Consider the following 13,943-nt stretch of genomic DNA (forward strand, 5'->3'; position numbering starts at 1 on the left):
GCCTTTATAGGACGGGGTATAGAGTATAAAAGCTGGAGTCTGATGATGCAGCTGTTTAGAACGCTGGTTAGGCCACATTTGGAGTACTGCATCCAGTTTTGGTTGCCGCACTACCAGAAGGACGTGGAGGCGTCAGAGAGAGTGCAGAGAAGGTTTACCAGGAGGTTGCCTGGTATGGAGGGTCTTAGCTATGAGGAGAGATTGGGTAAACTGGGTTTGTTCTCCCTGGAAAGACGGAGAATGAGGGGAGATCTAATAGAGGTGTACAAGATTATGAAGGGGATAGATAGGGTGAACGGTGGGAAGCTTTTTCCCCAGATCAGAAGTGACGATCACGAGGGGTCACGGGCTCAAGGTGAGAGGGGCGAGGTATAACTCAGATATTAGAGGGATGTTTTTTACACAGAGGGTGGTGGGGGCCTGGAATGCGCTGCCTAGTAGGGTGGTGGAGGCAGGCACGCTGACATCGTTTAAGACTTACCTGGATAGTCACATGAGCAGCCTGGGAATGGAGGGATACAAACGATTGGTCTAGTTGGACCATGGAGCGGCACAGGCTTGGAGGGCCGAAGGGCCTGTTCCCTGTGCTGTACTGTTCTTTGTATCCTATCTACCAAATTTCCTAATGTCTTTCAATATCAACTGTAATTGTTTTGACACCATTCATGTTATCCATTTCTTGTGTTGGCACTTGCCTGTATTAAATTTCATCTGCCATTTACATGTTTTGTCCACTTCATTTTGTCACCCTGAGCTTCCCATGCTAGTTTTTAGGAAAAAAACAGGATGCTGTTATTGTTGGAAATCCAAAATTAAATCGCAAATTCTGGAAATATTTTGTACATTGCGCAACATCTGTAGTGAGAAAAAACAAAGTTAACTTTTCAAGCTGGTGACCTTTCATCAGAACTGTTGACTTGTGTTAGCATGGTGATGATAGATGGACCCTTGAAAGTTAGGACTGGAGGAACATGTATCAAGCACAGAGACCAGGCAATTTTGGACAAAAGTTTTGCAAACATTGTTAACTTGAACAACCATCAAAAGCTCCAAATTTGAGGGGTACAAAACAGTTTTTTTTTAGCTGCTGTTTTCAAATTGTGCGTGTTACAAACTTGTTCACAACTAAAGCTAGTAAATACTAGTTTAACGTTGCGCCTTTTCTGCATCTCCTATGTAGCATCTTGACCTTGTTTTGACCCTGTGCACTGGATATAGTAAATACAATGCAACGTAACTGTGAGCAGCAGTGAAAAATCAAGTGATAACTCCAGTTTACCAGTTGTACCTTCTTTAAAAACCGTGGGAACAATATAACGTCACCAGGACCATTTATGTTCACAAGAAGTTTTTAATGTATATAAAGTTTAATGTTAATATGTGAAATACTGTGGAAACAATTTCCTTTTCTCTTTCTGGTGTGAACTTGCTGATGACTGGCCCTGCAGTGCTTTGTCCAAGTGAACATCATTCAGTGACTTAACCACCAAGCATGTCATTACTGATCTGGGTTGCACACATGAAACTTTCCAGCAGGAATCACTGCTAGTGACAAAGAGTAGGAAGCCTGACTGCCTCCTCAGGCTTGAGATTGATGCTGAAGTAACAGGATTGTCCGTCCTAACAGATGGGTTATATCAGTACAGACTGGTTAAAATTATACCTGAAATCACCTACTCTGTAAGGCTCGTTGAATAAATTTCTATTGAGAAATCTGCTAACTGATTTGATGCCACTAGGCTTACTGAACGCAGTAATAGTTGTCATAAAAACAGTTGCACTTAAGATGGTAACTTTTAATGTGGGTTGCACTTGTGCAATCAGTTAATCACAAATTGCTGTGTCATTAGTGACAAATTTGTAATTATCAGGATGTCTCCCTTGCATTATGCAGTTGCAGATGTTCTGTGGGTATAACACATATACATGTATTTCACACATTAACATCAACATTATTATAACACATTATGTCAACTGTTGTTTTGCATAATTCATTGCTTGACTGAAATTCTAATAATGACAGAGCTTGTTAGATGACCAAGTGTTGACTCCAGTTAATATATAGCGGGATTTGGGACAAGCTAAACAAGCCATAATTTGGTTATAAATGCCCATGTATGTATACATATGAGTAAGTTTTGATTTTGCTCAGTTTCTTCCAGTTGTAATGAATATACATGTGACTACCTAGTGTTAGTTGTCTGTGGCCCATGATGATTAATACCATTTTGTCAAAGCATGGCAGTGCTTGACCTCCTTGTCACTTCCTTTCAGAGTCATGTCCAAGGTAAGGAATACAACAGCATGTAAAGACAGTGCAACAAAATCACTGGGTCCCCATGCTGCTTCAGGACTTAATAGTTTTCTTAAATCTTCTGTGCTGTTGCTCTCAAAGGCATCAGCTTGGGGTGTTTTCACAGTTGGTTCTTCTCTGTAACCTTGCCTAAGGGACCATTAGTTATGTATCAACTTAAATACTAAAGTGTTTACAGGCCAATTGACTGGCTGTCCCCGCAGCTGAGCCAGTCCCCGCAGCTGAGCCAGTCCCCACAGCTGAGCCTGACCCCACACAAGCACTGATCACAATCCAGAATGGGGTTTCCTGTTCCTTTCTCCTGCATAATTTAAAGTCAAAGGTCAGTTGTAGAGTTCATGTTGCTGCTGTGGCTGAAATGAATGGGTGGCACTTTTTAATGATAAAAGGTTCTTGTCTAGCCGCACAAGGGAAAATAAAAGCATCTGAATGCTGATGCTTTTGTGGGTCCTGTGCAGAAGCAACATCAATGAATTACAATAGCGCATAATGGTGAAGCAGCAAAATGCCAATCCCAGGATATTGTTCTTTCCAAATCTGAGTTCAAAGTACGTGTCAAGTAGTGGTAGACTGCAAATGAACCCCAGGGCGTTTTTTTGTCTGTATAGCTCTGCTATTACCGAGTCAGTTGAACTTTTAGAACCATAGAAAATTACAGCTCAGAAACAGGCCTTTTGGCCCTTCTTGTCTGTGCCGAACCATTTTTTGCCTAGTCCCATTTGCCTGCACTTGGACCATATCCCTCCACACCCCTCTCATCCATGAACCCATCCAAGTTTTTCTTAAATGTTAAAAGTGGCACTTTTTAATGATAAAAGGTTCTTGTCTAGCCGCACAAGGGAAAATTACCACTTTACCACTGCATTTACCTGCATTTACCACTTTATCCGGCAGCTCATTCCACACTCCCACCACTTTCTACGTGAAGAAGCCCCCCCTAATATTCCCTTTAAACTTTTCTCCTTTCACCCTTAACCCATGCCCTCTGGTTTTTTCTCCCCTAGCCTCAGTGGAAAAAGCCTGCTTGCATTCACTCTATCTATACCCATCAAAATCTTATACACCTCTATCAAATCTCCCCTCATTCTTCTACGCTCCAGGGCATAAAGTCCCAACCTATTCAATCTCTCTCTGTAACTCAGCTTCTCAAGTCCCGGCAACATCCTTGTGAACCTTCTCTGCACTCTTTCAACCTTATTTACATCCTTCCTGTAACTAGGTGACCAAAACTGTACACAATACTCTAAATTCGGCCTCACCAATGCCTTATATAACCTTGGTAAGAAGTCTCACAACACCAGGTTAAAGTCCAACAGGTTTATTTGGTAGCAAATACCATAAGCCATACCATTGGCTTATGGTATTTGCTACCAAATAAACCTGTTGGACTTTAACCTGGTGTTGTGAGACTTCTTACTGTGCCTCCCCCAGTCCAACGCCGGCATCTCCACATCATTATATAACCGTACCATAACACTCCAACTTTTATACTCGATACTCCGATTGATCAAAGGCCAATGTACCAAAGGCACTCTTTACGACCCTATCCACCTGTGATGTCACTTTTAGGGAATTCTGTACCTGTATTCCCAGATCCCTCTGTTCAACTGCACTCTTCAGAGTCCTACCATTTACCCTGTACGTTCTACTTTGGTTTGTCCTTCCAAAGTGCAATATCTCACACTTGTCTGCGTTAAATTCCATTTGCCATTTTTCAGCCCATTTTTCTAGTTGGTCCAAATCCCTCTGCAAGCTTTGAAAACCTTCCTCACTGTCCACTACACCTCCAATCTTTGTATCATCAGCAAATTTGCTGATCCAATTTACCACATTATCATCCAGATCATTGATATAGATGACAAACAACAATGGACCCAACACCGATCCCTGCGGCACACCACTTGTCACAGGCCTCCACTCAGAGAAGCAATCCTCCACAACCACTCTCTGGCTTCTTCCATTGAGCCAGTGTCTTATCCAATTTACTACCTCCCCATGTATACCCAGCGACTGAACCTTCCTAACTAACCTCCCATGAGGGACCTTGTCAAAGGCCTTGCTGAAATCCAGGTAGACAACATCCACCGCCTTCCCTTCATCCACTTTCCTGGTAACCTCCTCGAAAAACTCTAATAGATTGGTCAAACATGACCTACCACGCGCAAAGTCATGTTGACTCTCCCTAATAAGTCCTTGTCTATCCAAATATTTGTAGATCCTATCCCTTATCACACCTTCCAATAACTTGCCCACCATCGACGTCAAACTTACTGGCCTATAATTTCCTGGATTTCTTTTGGAACCTTTTTTAAACAACGGAACAACATGAGCCACCCTCCAATCATCCGGCACCACCCCCGTGAATACTGACATTTTAAATATGTCTGCCAGGGCCCCTGCAAGTTCAACACCAGCTTCCCTCGAGGTCTGTGGGAATACCCTGTCCGGTCCTGGGGATTTATCCACTCTGATTTGCCTCAAGACAGCAAGCACCTCCTCCCCTTTAATCTGTAAAGGTTCCATGACCTCCCTACCTGTTTGCCCTATTTCCGTAGACTCCATGCCCGTTTCCTTAGTAAATACGGATGCAAAAAAACCATTTAGTATCTCCCCCATCTCTTTTGGTTCCATACAGTCTACCACTCTGGTCTTCAAGAGGACCAATTTTATCCCTCACTATCCTTTTGCTCCTAACATACCTATAGAAGCTCTTTGGATTTTCCTTCACTCTGTCTGCCAAAGCAACCTCATGTCTTCTTTTAGCCCTCCTGATTTCCCTCTTAAGTAGCTTGGGGGAATCGTCTCAAGTGTTTGAACGTTTATGCTTGAGAGATTTTCTTCCAGCCCCTCCTTTGTGTCTCTCTAATTCACTCTTACACGTTAGTTTTAACAGGCTCATTGACAATGGTGCACCGTGTAGCTGAAACTAATGTTTGTGCATTTTCCAGCAATGGTTCTAAGTAATCAAGAATGGGAGTCCTGGCTGCTCATGCATTGGGACGTGTGGCTAGTGGAAGCATTTGTGAGGCTATGGACTGATGTTAGGTCTACATCCTTATTCATAGAATATTCAAAGAGCTATTCATAGAAAATTGGTACATGGATTCTGCAGACAAAATTTATACATATCAATAAATAAATCAGCCTCTACTTGCTCCTGCTTTTCCGTTCAGCAGATTTTCACAACCTAATTAGGTTGCTTTCAGTTTAAAGGAACAAATAATTTGCTGCCAGAAGATAATTTAAACATTATCTTAAGCAAATATTGTTCTTTCTGTAGCAGCAAAGCCAAAAAAGGTGAGAACTGCTAAGCAGGGGCTGTCGTGGCTTATGAAGCTACAATCGGTACAAATATCGAGGGCAGAGATAGGAACACAGAAATAGAAGTAGTCCATTTAGCCCCTTGAGTTTGTCCCACAATATCATGAGACCCTGGCTAGTCAGTGACCCAACTTCATGTACCCAACTTTGCTCCATCATCCTTAACTTGGGTTAATAAAAACCCCATCTTGGATTTAAAATTAGAAGACTTAGCATCAGTTGTCATTTGTGGAAACAAGTTCTAAATCTTCACCACCCTTTGTGTGCAGCAGTGTATCCTAATTTCACTCCTGAAAGGTCTGTCCCTAATTCTTTGACTATTCCCTGCGTCGTGGACTCCCAAACAGAAGAAATAGTTTCCAACTACACCAACTCTTCCCCTTAATGTCTTGAAAGCTTTGATCAAGTTGCCCCAGATAGATTTGTATGTGAATGAAGGTAAGATGAGTTGTGATGGGGTGAAGCGGTTAGGCATAGAGTGAAAGATGTCGGAGGCTCAAATAAGGGGTCAAACATTTTTTCTGCCATCTGTGGAGTTCAGGAGCGGAAGGTGAAGAATAATAGAAATTAAAAAGGTGCAGTTTGGAACATAGAGGAGATAGAATGCTTGGAGGTAATTTTGGCAGTAGAGATGATGCTCAAGATGAGAATCCTGGCCAAGTAGGTAGTTAAAGAACTAATTAGGCTATTTCTTCCTCCTTTTTCCACCTTCGCTATTGTGTCTCTTCATCAGAACTTAAGACTAAGATAAAGGGCACATACCTGCAATGGCATAATCTCTCCTTTCCCCTCGGTGCTAATTGGCCTATGTTTTCTATTTTTATTTCAGATTTCTGACAGTTTATCCATTTACATACCTTCTGATTTAATTCAGCATTTGACATGAGAAGTATGAAATAATTAAGTAATTCAGCACAGATTTCCGTGCCATCTGTGGACATGTATTTAAATTCTGTTCACTTCCCAGGTTTGACTACATGATGTCTTCTGCTGTATCTCCTCTGATTGACCCCTGCTCAAAAGCAACTGTGCTCAGTGCACTCAAGGAAAGTCGGAAGAGAACGGTTGAAGATGAAACTGAAAGAAATTTGGTTTCTGAGCGAGAGAATAAGCGTAGGTATGTGTGTTGGTCAATTGAGTTTCTAATGGGTCATTGCAGTGATTTGTGATAAGGGGAATTAGGGTGGTGGAGGGAATGCTTGAGTTATGAGTTGGGAAGAAACTGTATTGTGCATTTTAAAAAATCTGCAGTGATAATGGACAAGACTGGAAAGGTCCAGTTAAGATTTACTTTACTTAAAGGCATGTTTATTGCTCAGTTTTTCTTTTTGAATTAATTTTTATAAATGGAGCTCAGTGACGTTCCAATTCCAAGAATTTGTAAAGTAGGTTTGTTTGATGTATTCGGGAAAGCATGCAGCATTGTGAAGTTTTTTCTTTCCAGCTCTGGTGTCCCCCCACGCTGCAAAGTGGATAAGTGACCATTTGTGGTTCAAGATCAATATTGCCTCAATTGCATTGCACAGGTGATAAAATGAAATAATTTCATGAATTGACTGTTGTGGATAGGTTTAAAAATGAGCATCGGGTATAATCTACTGAGTTAACTTGTCTCAGCAAGGGCAGCAATTATGGAGGTTGCACTTGCTCTGGATGAGAGTAAAGGCCACAATTACTCCTCTTGATATTGAGGTAATGTCCCACCCCCAAAATCCTTGCTGGACATGGATGTTATCCAAGGACAATTTCCTTTCCCCCAAGAACTGATGAAAGATAGCTGGCCACTTGGATCATTTCAAAAGCAGTCGACACACATGGAATAGTACTCCTGTAACAGTTCAGTTTCGACTTTGGGGATGGGTGAGAGAAGCAGGGGCTGGGGGAGTGTTGGAATTGGCAAATTGTGATATTAGAAGTTCTATAAAAGTCGATTTAATTCTGCGTAGTCTAAACTAGAATGCACAGAAATTGAATGGCTTATTTGGTGAGCATTGGGGAAGTGGTAGAATTGATGGGCAGAAAAGGATCAGCTAGTCCTAAGTTTAAATTGTTCCTATTTTAAATTGGAGCATCTGCAACTCTAGAACATAGCGCGTCATATCTTTCTAGTCTGGGGGAATTCTTTTTCCTTCATACTCCTGAGCATGAGGCATCTCTGTTTTCAAGTGACCACATTCCCCTCAATTTAAAATAACACTTCCCAGAAGTGCTACGAATGCAGCATCCAGTAAGAACCATTTTCTTTGTACAATTTTATTTTGAACAAAAAACTAGTGAAAACCCATGAGCTGCCTCAATGTTTTTCATACAGTTTGCCAGTTCACTCATTGGATAACCATGTGGTTGAACAAAGCTAAGATTTAAGTTTGTAAATCCGAATCCTCGAGAGAAACTAATTTTGTTAAATAAATAAATTTACAAACTTGATGTCAGTCATCCTCCTGTGAAGTCACATGCAGTTCTGAAGAATGGGGAGAAAATGATCTCCATGTCTTTGAAAAATAATCACCGGCAGATGTCAAGTTCCAGTCAAGCCTTGTAGTGTTATCCTAACTTGTTGCTGTTTGTTTCCAGGCGCCATGACAGCAGTGGAAGTGGTCACTCTGCATTTGAACCCCTGTTGGCCAATGGAGCTCCTGCTTCTTTGATTCCAAAGTAAGTTGAGTAGGGGAGGAAAGACTGGAATGATGCCATGAATCGGTGCATAATAAACTGGTGCTGGTAACTGAACTTACACGCATTGCTGTCTTTCAGTTTCAAAATGTTGTTCCAGATAGTTTCATAAGTAATCAAACTATACTGTGGTCTTTTAAAATTCAATCATTTCCATCTGCTTAATATCTGGAATGATTACGTTTATGCCATTCTGTAAAATTTTATCAGTGTTTTTTATGATTTCTGTGGCGGTCAGGGATGGGGTGGTATATGCTGTCATGAAATGGTTGTTCCATCTGATATCGTCACGTGAATGCCTTGCAGCCTGATTTCAGTGTACAGACCAGGAGTGTGCAACTTATCTGAGTAAATCTTTGAAATGGGTGCTACACACCTGTGTTTCCTGCTGATCTTCATGTTTTTAAGTTTTCCTTGTGCTCCTTAAATTTAAGCAGGTTTTCATGGCTGTGTGTGAAGTTTCTTTACAAAGTAGTTTTCTGCGCACTCAGGCAGCTCAGCCTTGCTGTTCTTGAATTCCTAGAGTACTATGGCACCAAATACTGGGGCATGGGTTTGCACATCTGGCTTCCCATTCCCATTTGGTGTTGACCTTGCTGGACTGTTGGAACATCATCTGGGATTTTGTTTTGGGAAGATTAGAAAATTGAGGAACAGTTACCTGCAACTGTTCTCGTAAACATATAAACTGCCGGTGCCATGGGAAAAAACCTGCTTTTTCAGGTAATATAGTTGAACTGCTTTAACAGCTAGCTTGGTCTTTGTTTCGCATGATTACTGAGCAATCTTGTACAATTGTAGCTTCTTTCATCTTGATATATGTGGGGAAGATGGTGGTGTAGTGGTAATGTCACTGTGCTAGTAAACCAGAGCCCCTGTAATGCTTAGGGCATGGAGTTCAAATCCCACTGTGGCAGTTAGTGGAATTTAAATTCAGTTAGTAAATCTGGAATTAAAAGCTAGTCTCAGCAATGGTAACCATGAAAGCATGGTTGATTGTCATAAAGGACCACTTGTCCTTTAGGGAAGGAAATCTGTCATCCCTCCCCTGTCTGGCCTACATGTGGCTACCAGATCAACAGCAATGTGGTTGACTCTTAAATGCCCTCTGAAATGGTCTTGCAAGCCACTCAGTTCAAGGGCAATTTTTGGTGGGAAACAAATGCTGCCCTTGCCCGCATTCTACGAAAGAATAAATAAAAATCTATAACTATGGCTGGAGTTGACTTTATTGACATTTGTACGCTCCAGGCCGTGCTCACTCTCCACTCTTCCCTCAGCCTGCTGAATCTCTCTTCTCCCTCAACTTCTCGCGCCAATAAGAAAATGGCTTGGCTACTTTGGAAAATCATTTCATTATTCGGTTAAAATTGTACAGTGGTAATTTCTCTGGGCAAGTTTTTACTGGCTGCTTCTCAGACATGTTTCATTTTCGGTCTAAACAAATCTGACTCTCAAGTATGCTTATTGGTAATTTTATTTCAAATATGACTCGACAAAGTACTGTGTACGACTGAAAGGTTATAGATTTTTGCCTTTGTATGGAATACCCTGCAGATGTTGCATGTTAGAGAGTTGTCTCTTGTACGATATGTGAATGGTCCATTACTGTGCGGTGCCAGAGATTTCCAGGTTCAAAACCTTGATTGTGAGTAATTCAGTATCAGTGTGGCAGCAGCTTGTGGCATTGTAATTTGCTCTGTGCCCCCTCAGTTATTCAGTAACACTGATGGCTTATCCTCTCCATTAGAAACAGTAATTTCAGACAAAATGAATATGGACAAATGCGGGTTAATGAAGGGAAGCCAGCATGGATTTTGTAAAGGAAAAATCATTTTTAACTTACCCTCTTCAAAAAACTCCAGCAAGTAATAGTGAAGATGGATGAAGGCAATGCTGTCAATTCTGTGATTAGTGGTCACTATATAGTGGAGAAATAAGTTATAATTGAGATCAGGATCAAGTCCGATTGGTGTAATCTTATAGTTTATACAGGTTACATTGAGGAATACTACCACAAGAGATATTGCATTCATGAGAGGCTAGGCAGAATATTGGAACAAGAACAAAAGATTTGCGAAAAACAGAGAAGGTGTACTTTAGAACTTGCCATGTAGGATACTTAATATAAACTCAGTGGATTATTTATAAAAAGGCAACTCTAACAGAACATTCTCCCTGTTTTGATTTCACTTTTTTCCTGTTTTCTAGACCTGGAACCCTAAAGAGGAGCACCAATTCCCAGTGTTCGGATGACCCCATCTCCAAAAGGTCGAGAACATCCTCCATCAGTTCACTGAACAGCACATGCGTGGGTGGGAAGCACAGTTCCTCTCGTAATCCCATTTTCAGTTCTTATAGTTCCACCCGAGGTCATGTTCAGGTTAGTGCATCGTGAAGAATGTAGTACAAACATACAAAATAGGAGCAGATGTAGGCCCATTCAGCCCTCGAGTTTGTTTCAATAAAATCATGGCTGATCTGTGTGTTTCAAATTCCACTTTATCAGCCCCCAATAGCCTTTGATTCCTTTGCCAAACAGAAATCTATCTACTTAAAAATGTTCACTGATCCCACCCTCACTGCCTTGAGATAATGTTCCAAAGTTGCACAACTCTGCGAGAAAATAAATTACCTCATCTCTGTCCTGAAAGGGCGATACCTAATTTTAAAACAGTGCCCCCTAGTTCTGGATTCACCAACAAGAGGAACCATCCTTTCCACATTCACATTGTCAAGATCTTATATATTTAAAGTCACTCCTCGCACCAGCCAAAACAAGCCCAATCATTCCAGCCTTGCCTCATAAGAGAACCTCCTTTAACCTCCTCTCAATTGCCTCCAATTCCTTTGCATCGTTCCTTAAATAAGGAGATCAAACTGCAGCGTTCAAGATGCGGTCTCACCAATGCCCTGTATAGGAATCATAGCATCCTTTTATGTTAGGTTCCTTTCACGATAAAGGCATTCTATTAGTCATCTTAATTACTCACTCTACCTGCACAACTAATTTTTTGTGACTCATGCACAAAAACGTTTAGATCCCTCTGCAGTTCAGAATTCTGCAGGGGTGGCGGTAGCACTGTGGTATTGTCACTGGGGACCCAGGTTCAAACCCCACGACTGCAGATAGTGAAATTTGAATTCTCTAATGTCCTTTAGGGAAGGGTATCAACCACCTTTACCTGGTCTGGCCTACATGTGACTCCAGAGCCACAGTATGTGGTTGACTCGTAACTGCCCCCTCAAGGGCAATTAGGGATGGGCAATAAATGCTGGCCCCACCAGTGCCATCCATGTCCCATGAACGAATATCTTTTAAAAAGCCGTTTTCGGCTTAGGTAATGTTCTGCTTTTTTTATTCTTCCTGCCAAAGCGAACAACGAAACATTTTCCAACATTATACTCCCAAATCTGCTGGATTTTTGTCTACTCACTCAACCTACCTATATCCATTTGCAATCTCCTTATGTCCACTTCGCAACATACTTTCCTACCTATCTTACTTATTGTCTGCAAATTTAGCTACCATGCCTTTACTCCCCTCATCTAACTCATTGATATAAATTGTAAAATGTTGAGGCCCCAGCACAAACCCTTGCAGTATTCTACTTGTCACACCCTGCTAATCAGAAAATTTATATATGCTCTGTTTTCTGCCAGACAATCTCTATCCATGTAAATATGTTAGCCACTGCACCATGAGCTTATGTTTTCCGCAATAATCTTCGATGCGGCACCTTATCAAATATCTTCTAGAAATCCAAGAACAGTAAGTTTACAGGCTCCCCTTTCTCCCCGTGTTACTCCATTAAAGAGTTCTAATAAACTGGTTAAATATGATTTTCCTTTACCAAAACATGCCAACTCTCCCGATTACCTTGTGTTTTTTCAGTGTCCAGATGTGACCTCAATGATCGGATCTACCACGCTCCCCACGATAAACGTCACACTAACTGGCCTGTGGTTCCCTGTTTTCTGCCTCCCTCCCTTCTTGAATAAAGGGGTCACATTTGCTGCCTTCCAGTCTGATGGAACCTTTCCTAAATCTCGCAAATTTTGGAAAATTAAGTGAAACTGAACATTCAAACCCACTTTCCTGTTCAAGATATGATGGGATGTTGGGAATTTTCTGTATCGGTACATATTCTATTTGAAAAATCGCTGCGATACTCAGTAGGCTAGAAACATAGGACTGAGGAGCAGGTGTAGTTATTTGACCCTTCAAACCTGCTCTGCCATTCAATAAGATTGCGGGTGATCTGGTTGTGGTTGGAAGTTGTCTTTTGGATTAGAAACTAAACTGAATGCTCTCTGGGTACATAAAATTCCACCGCTTCATTTGGAGAATAGAGTTCTCCGTGTATTAGCCAACATTTATTTTCAACCATCAGTGCCAAAAGCGGATTAACTGAGTGGCCATTTGCTGTTGTGGATGTGTCAAAATTAGTTATCATTGGCCTTTCAAGCAAACACTTGAAAGTAGTCCATTGACTCTAATGCTCTTTCTGTCCCAGATGGACTGGCGTTCACCTCTTTACCCACTTCCCAAAGTCTATTTTCTTCCATGTTTAGAATCATAGAATAATGCAGCACAGAAAGAGACCATACAGCCCATCAAGTCGACTGGCTCTTTTGAAAAGCTATGTGGTCAGTCTCACTCCTCTATCCTTGCAAATTTTTGGCCTTCAAGTATTCATCCAATTCCCTTTTTGAATCTGCTTTAATCCCCTTATCAGGCAGTGCATTGTAAATCCTAACCACTCATTGTGTATAAAAGTTTTTCTTCATGCTGTCTTTGGTTCTTCTGCCAATTATGTTAAATCTGACCCTTCAGTCATGAGCTACAATATTGTAATGGATTTGATACATAGAAACTAGAAGCAGGTGTAGGCCATTCGACTCTTCGAGCTTGCTCCACCATTCATTTTGATCATGGCTGATAATCGAATTAAATATCCTGATTTCTCCCCCCCCCCAAAATCTCTTGATCCCTTCAGTCCCAAGAGCTATATCTAATTTGTTCTTGAAATCAGACAGCTTATTGGGCTCAACTACATCCTGTGGTAGTGAATTCCACACATTCACCACCCTCTGGGTGAAGAAATTTCTCTTCACCTCAGTTGTCAAAGGTTCATACCTTATCCTCAAACTGTGACCCCTCGTTCTGGACCCCCCCACCATTGGGAACATTCTTTCTGAATCTCCCCTGTCTAACCCTGTTAGAATTTTATAAGTTTCTATGAAATCCTCTCACACTTCTAAACTCCAGTGAATATAACCTTGACCGACTTAGTCTCCCCTCATATGACAGACCTGCTGTCCCAGGAATCAGCGTGGTAAACCTACGCTGTACTCCCTGTATAGCAAGGATATCTTTCCTCAGATAAGGACACCAAAACTGCACACAATACTCCAGATGTGGCTTCATCAACACCCTATACAATTGCAGCAAAACATCCCTATCCCTATACTCAAATCCTCTCGCTATGAAGGCCAACATACCTTTTGCCTTCTTTACTGCCTGCTGCACCTTTGCGCTTTCAACGACTGATGCACGAGGTCTCCTAGGTCTCATTGAGTGTCCACCGCTCTTAATTTACCCATTCAAGTAATAATCTGTCTTCCTATTATT

At 41.4% G+C, this 13,943-nt stretch overlaps 1 protein-coding gene across 5 annotated transcripts in view; it reads left to right on the forward strand.

Annotated features, from left to right (window-relative positions):
• The window catches only part of pom121 (POM121 transmembrane nucleoporin), a 57,207-nt gene that overhangs the window by 7,683 nt on the left and 35,581 nt on the right, over positions 1-13,943 (forward strand). For 4 of the 5 annotated variants that reach the window (XM_078225081.1, XM_078225082.1, XM_078225084.1 and 1 more), the window contains exons 3-5: positions 6,603-6,752; positions 8,210-8,290; positions 10,520-10,691. In XM_078225081.1, coding sequence (XP_078081207.1) covers positions 6,603-6,752; positions 8,210-8,290; positions 10,520-10,691 — 403 coding nt within the window. Of the gene's footprint in view, positions 1-6,473; positions 6,525-6,602; positions 6,753-8,209; positions 8,291-10,519; positions 10,692-13,943 lie in introns of those variants that run through there. The other variant, XM_078225085.1, reaches the window with a different exon arrangement.

Source organism: Mustelus asterias, chromosome 12 (genome assembly GCF_964213995.1).
Source record: "Mustelus asterias chromosome 12, sMusAst1.hap1.1, whole genome shotgun sequence".
Taxonomy (NCBI): domain Eukaryota; kingdom Metazoa; phylum Chordata; class Chondrichthyes; order Carcharhiniformes; family Triakidae; genus Mustelus; species Mustelus asterias.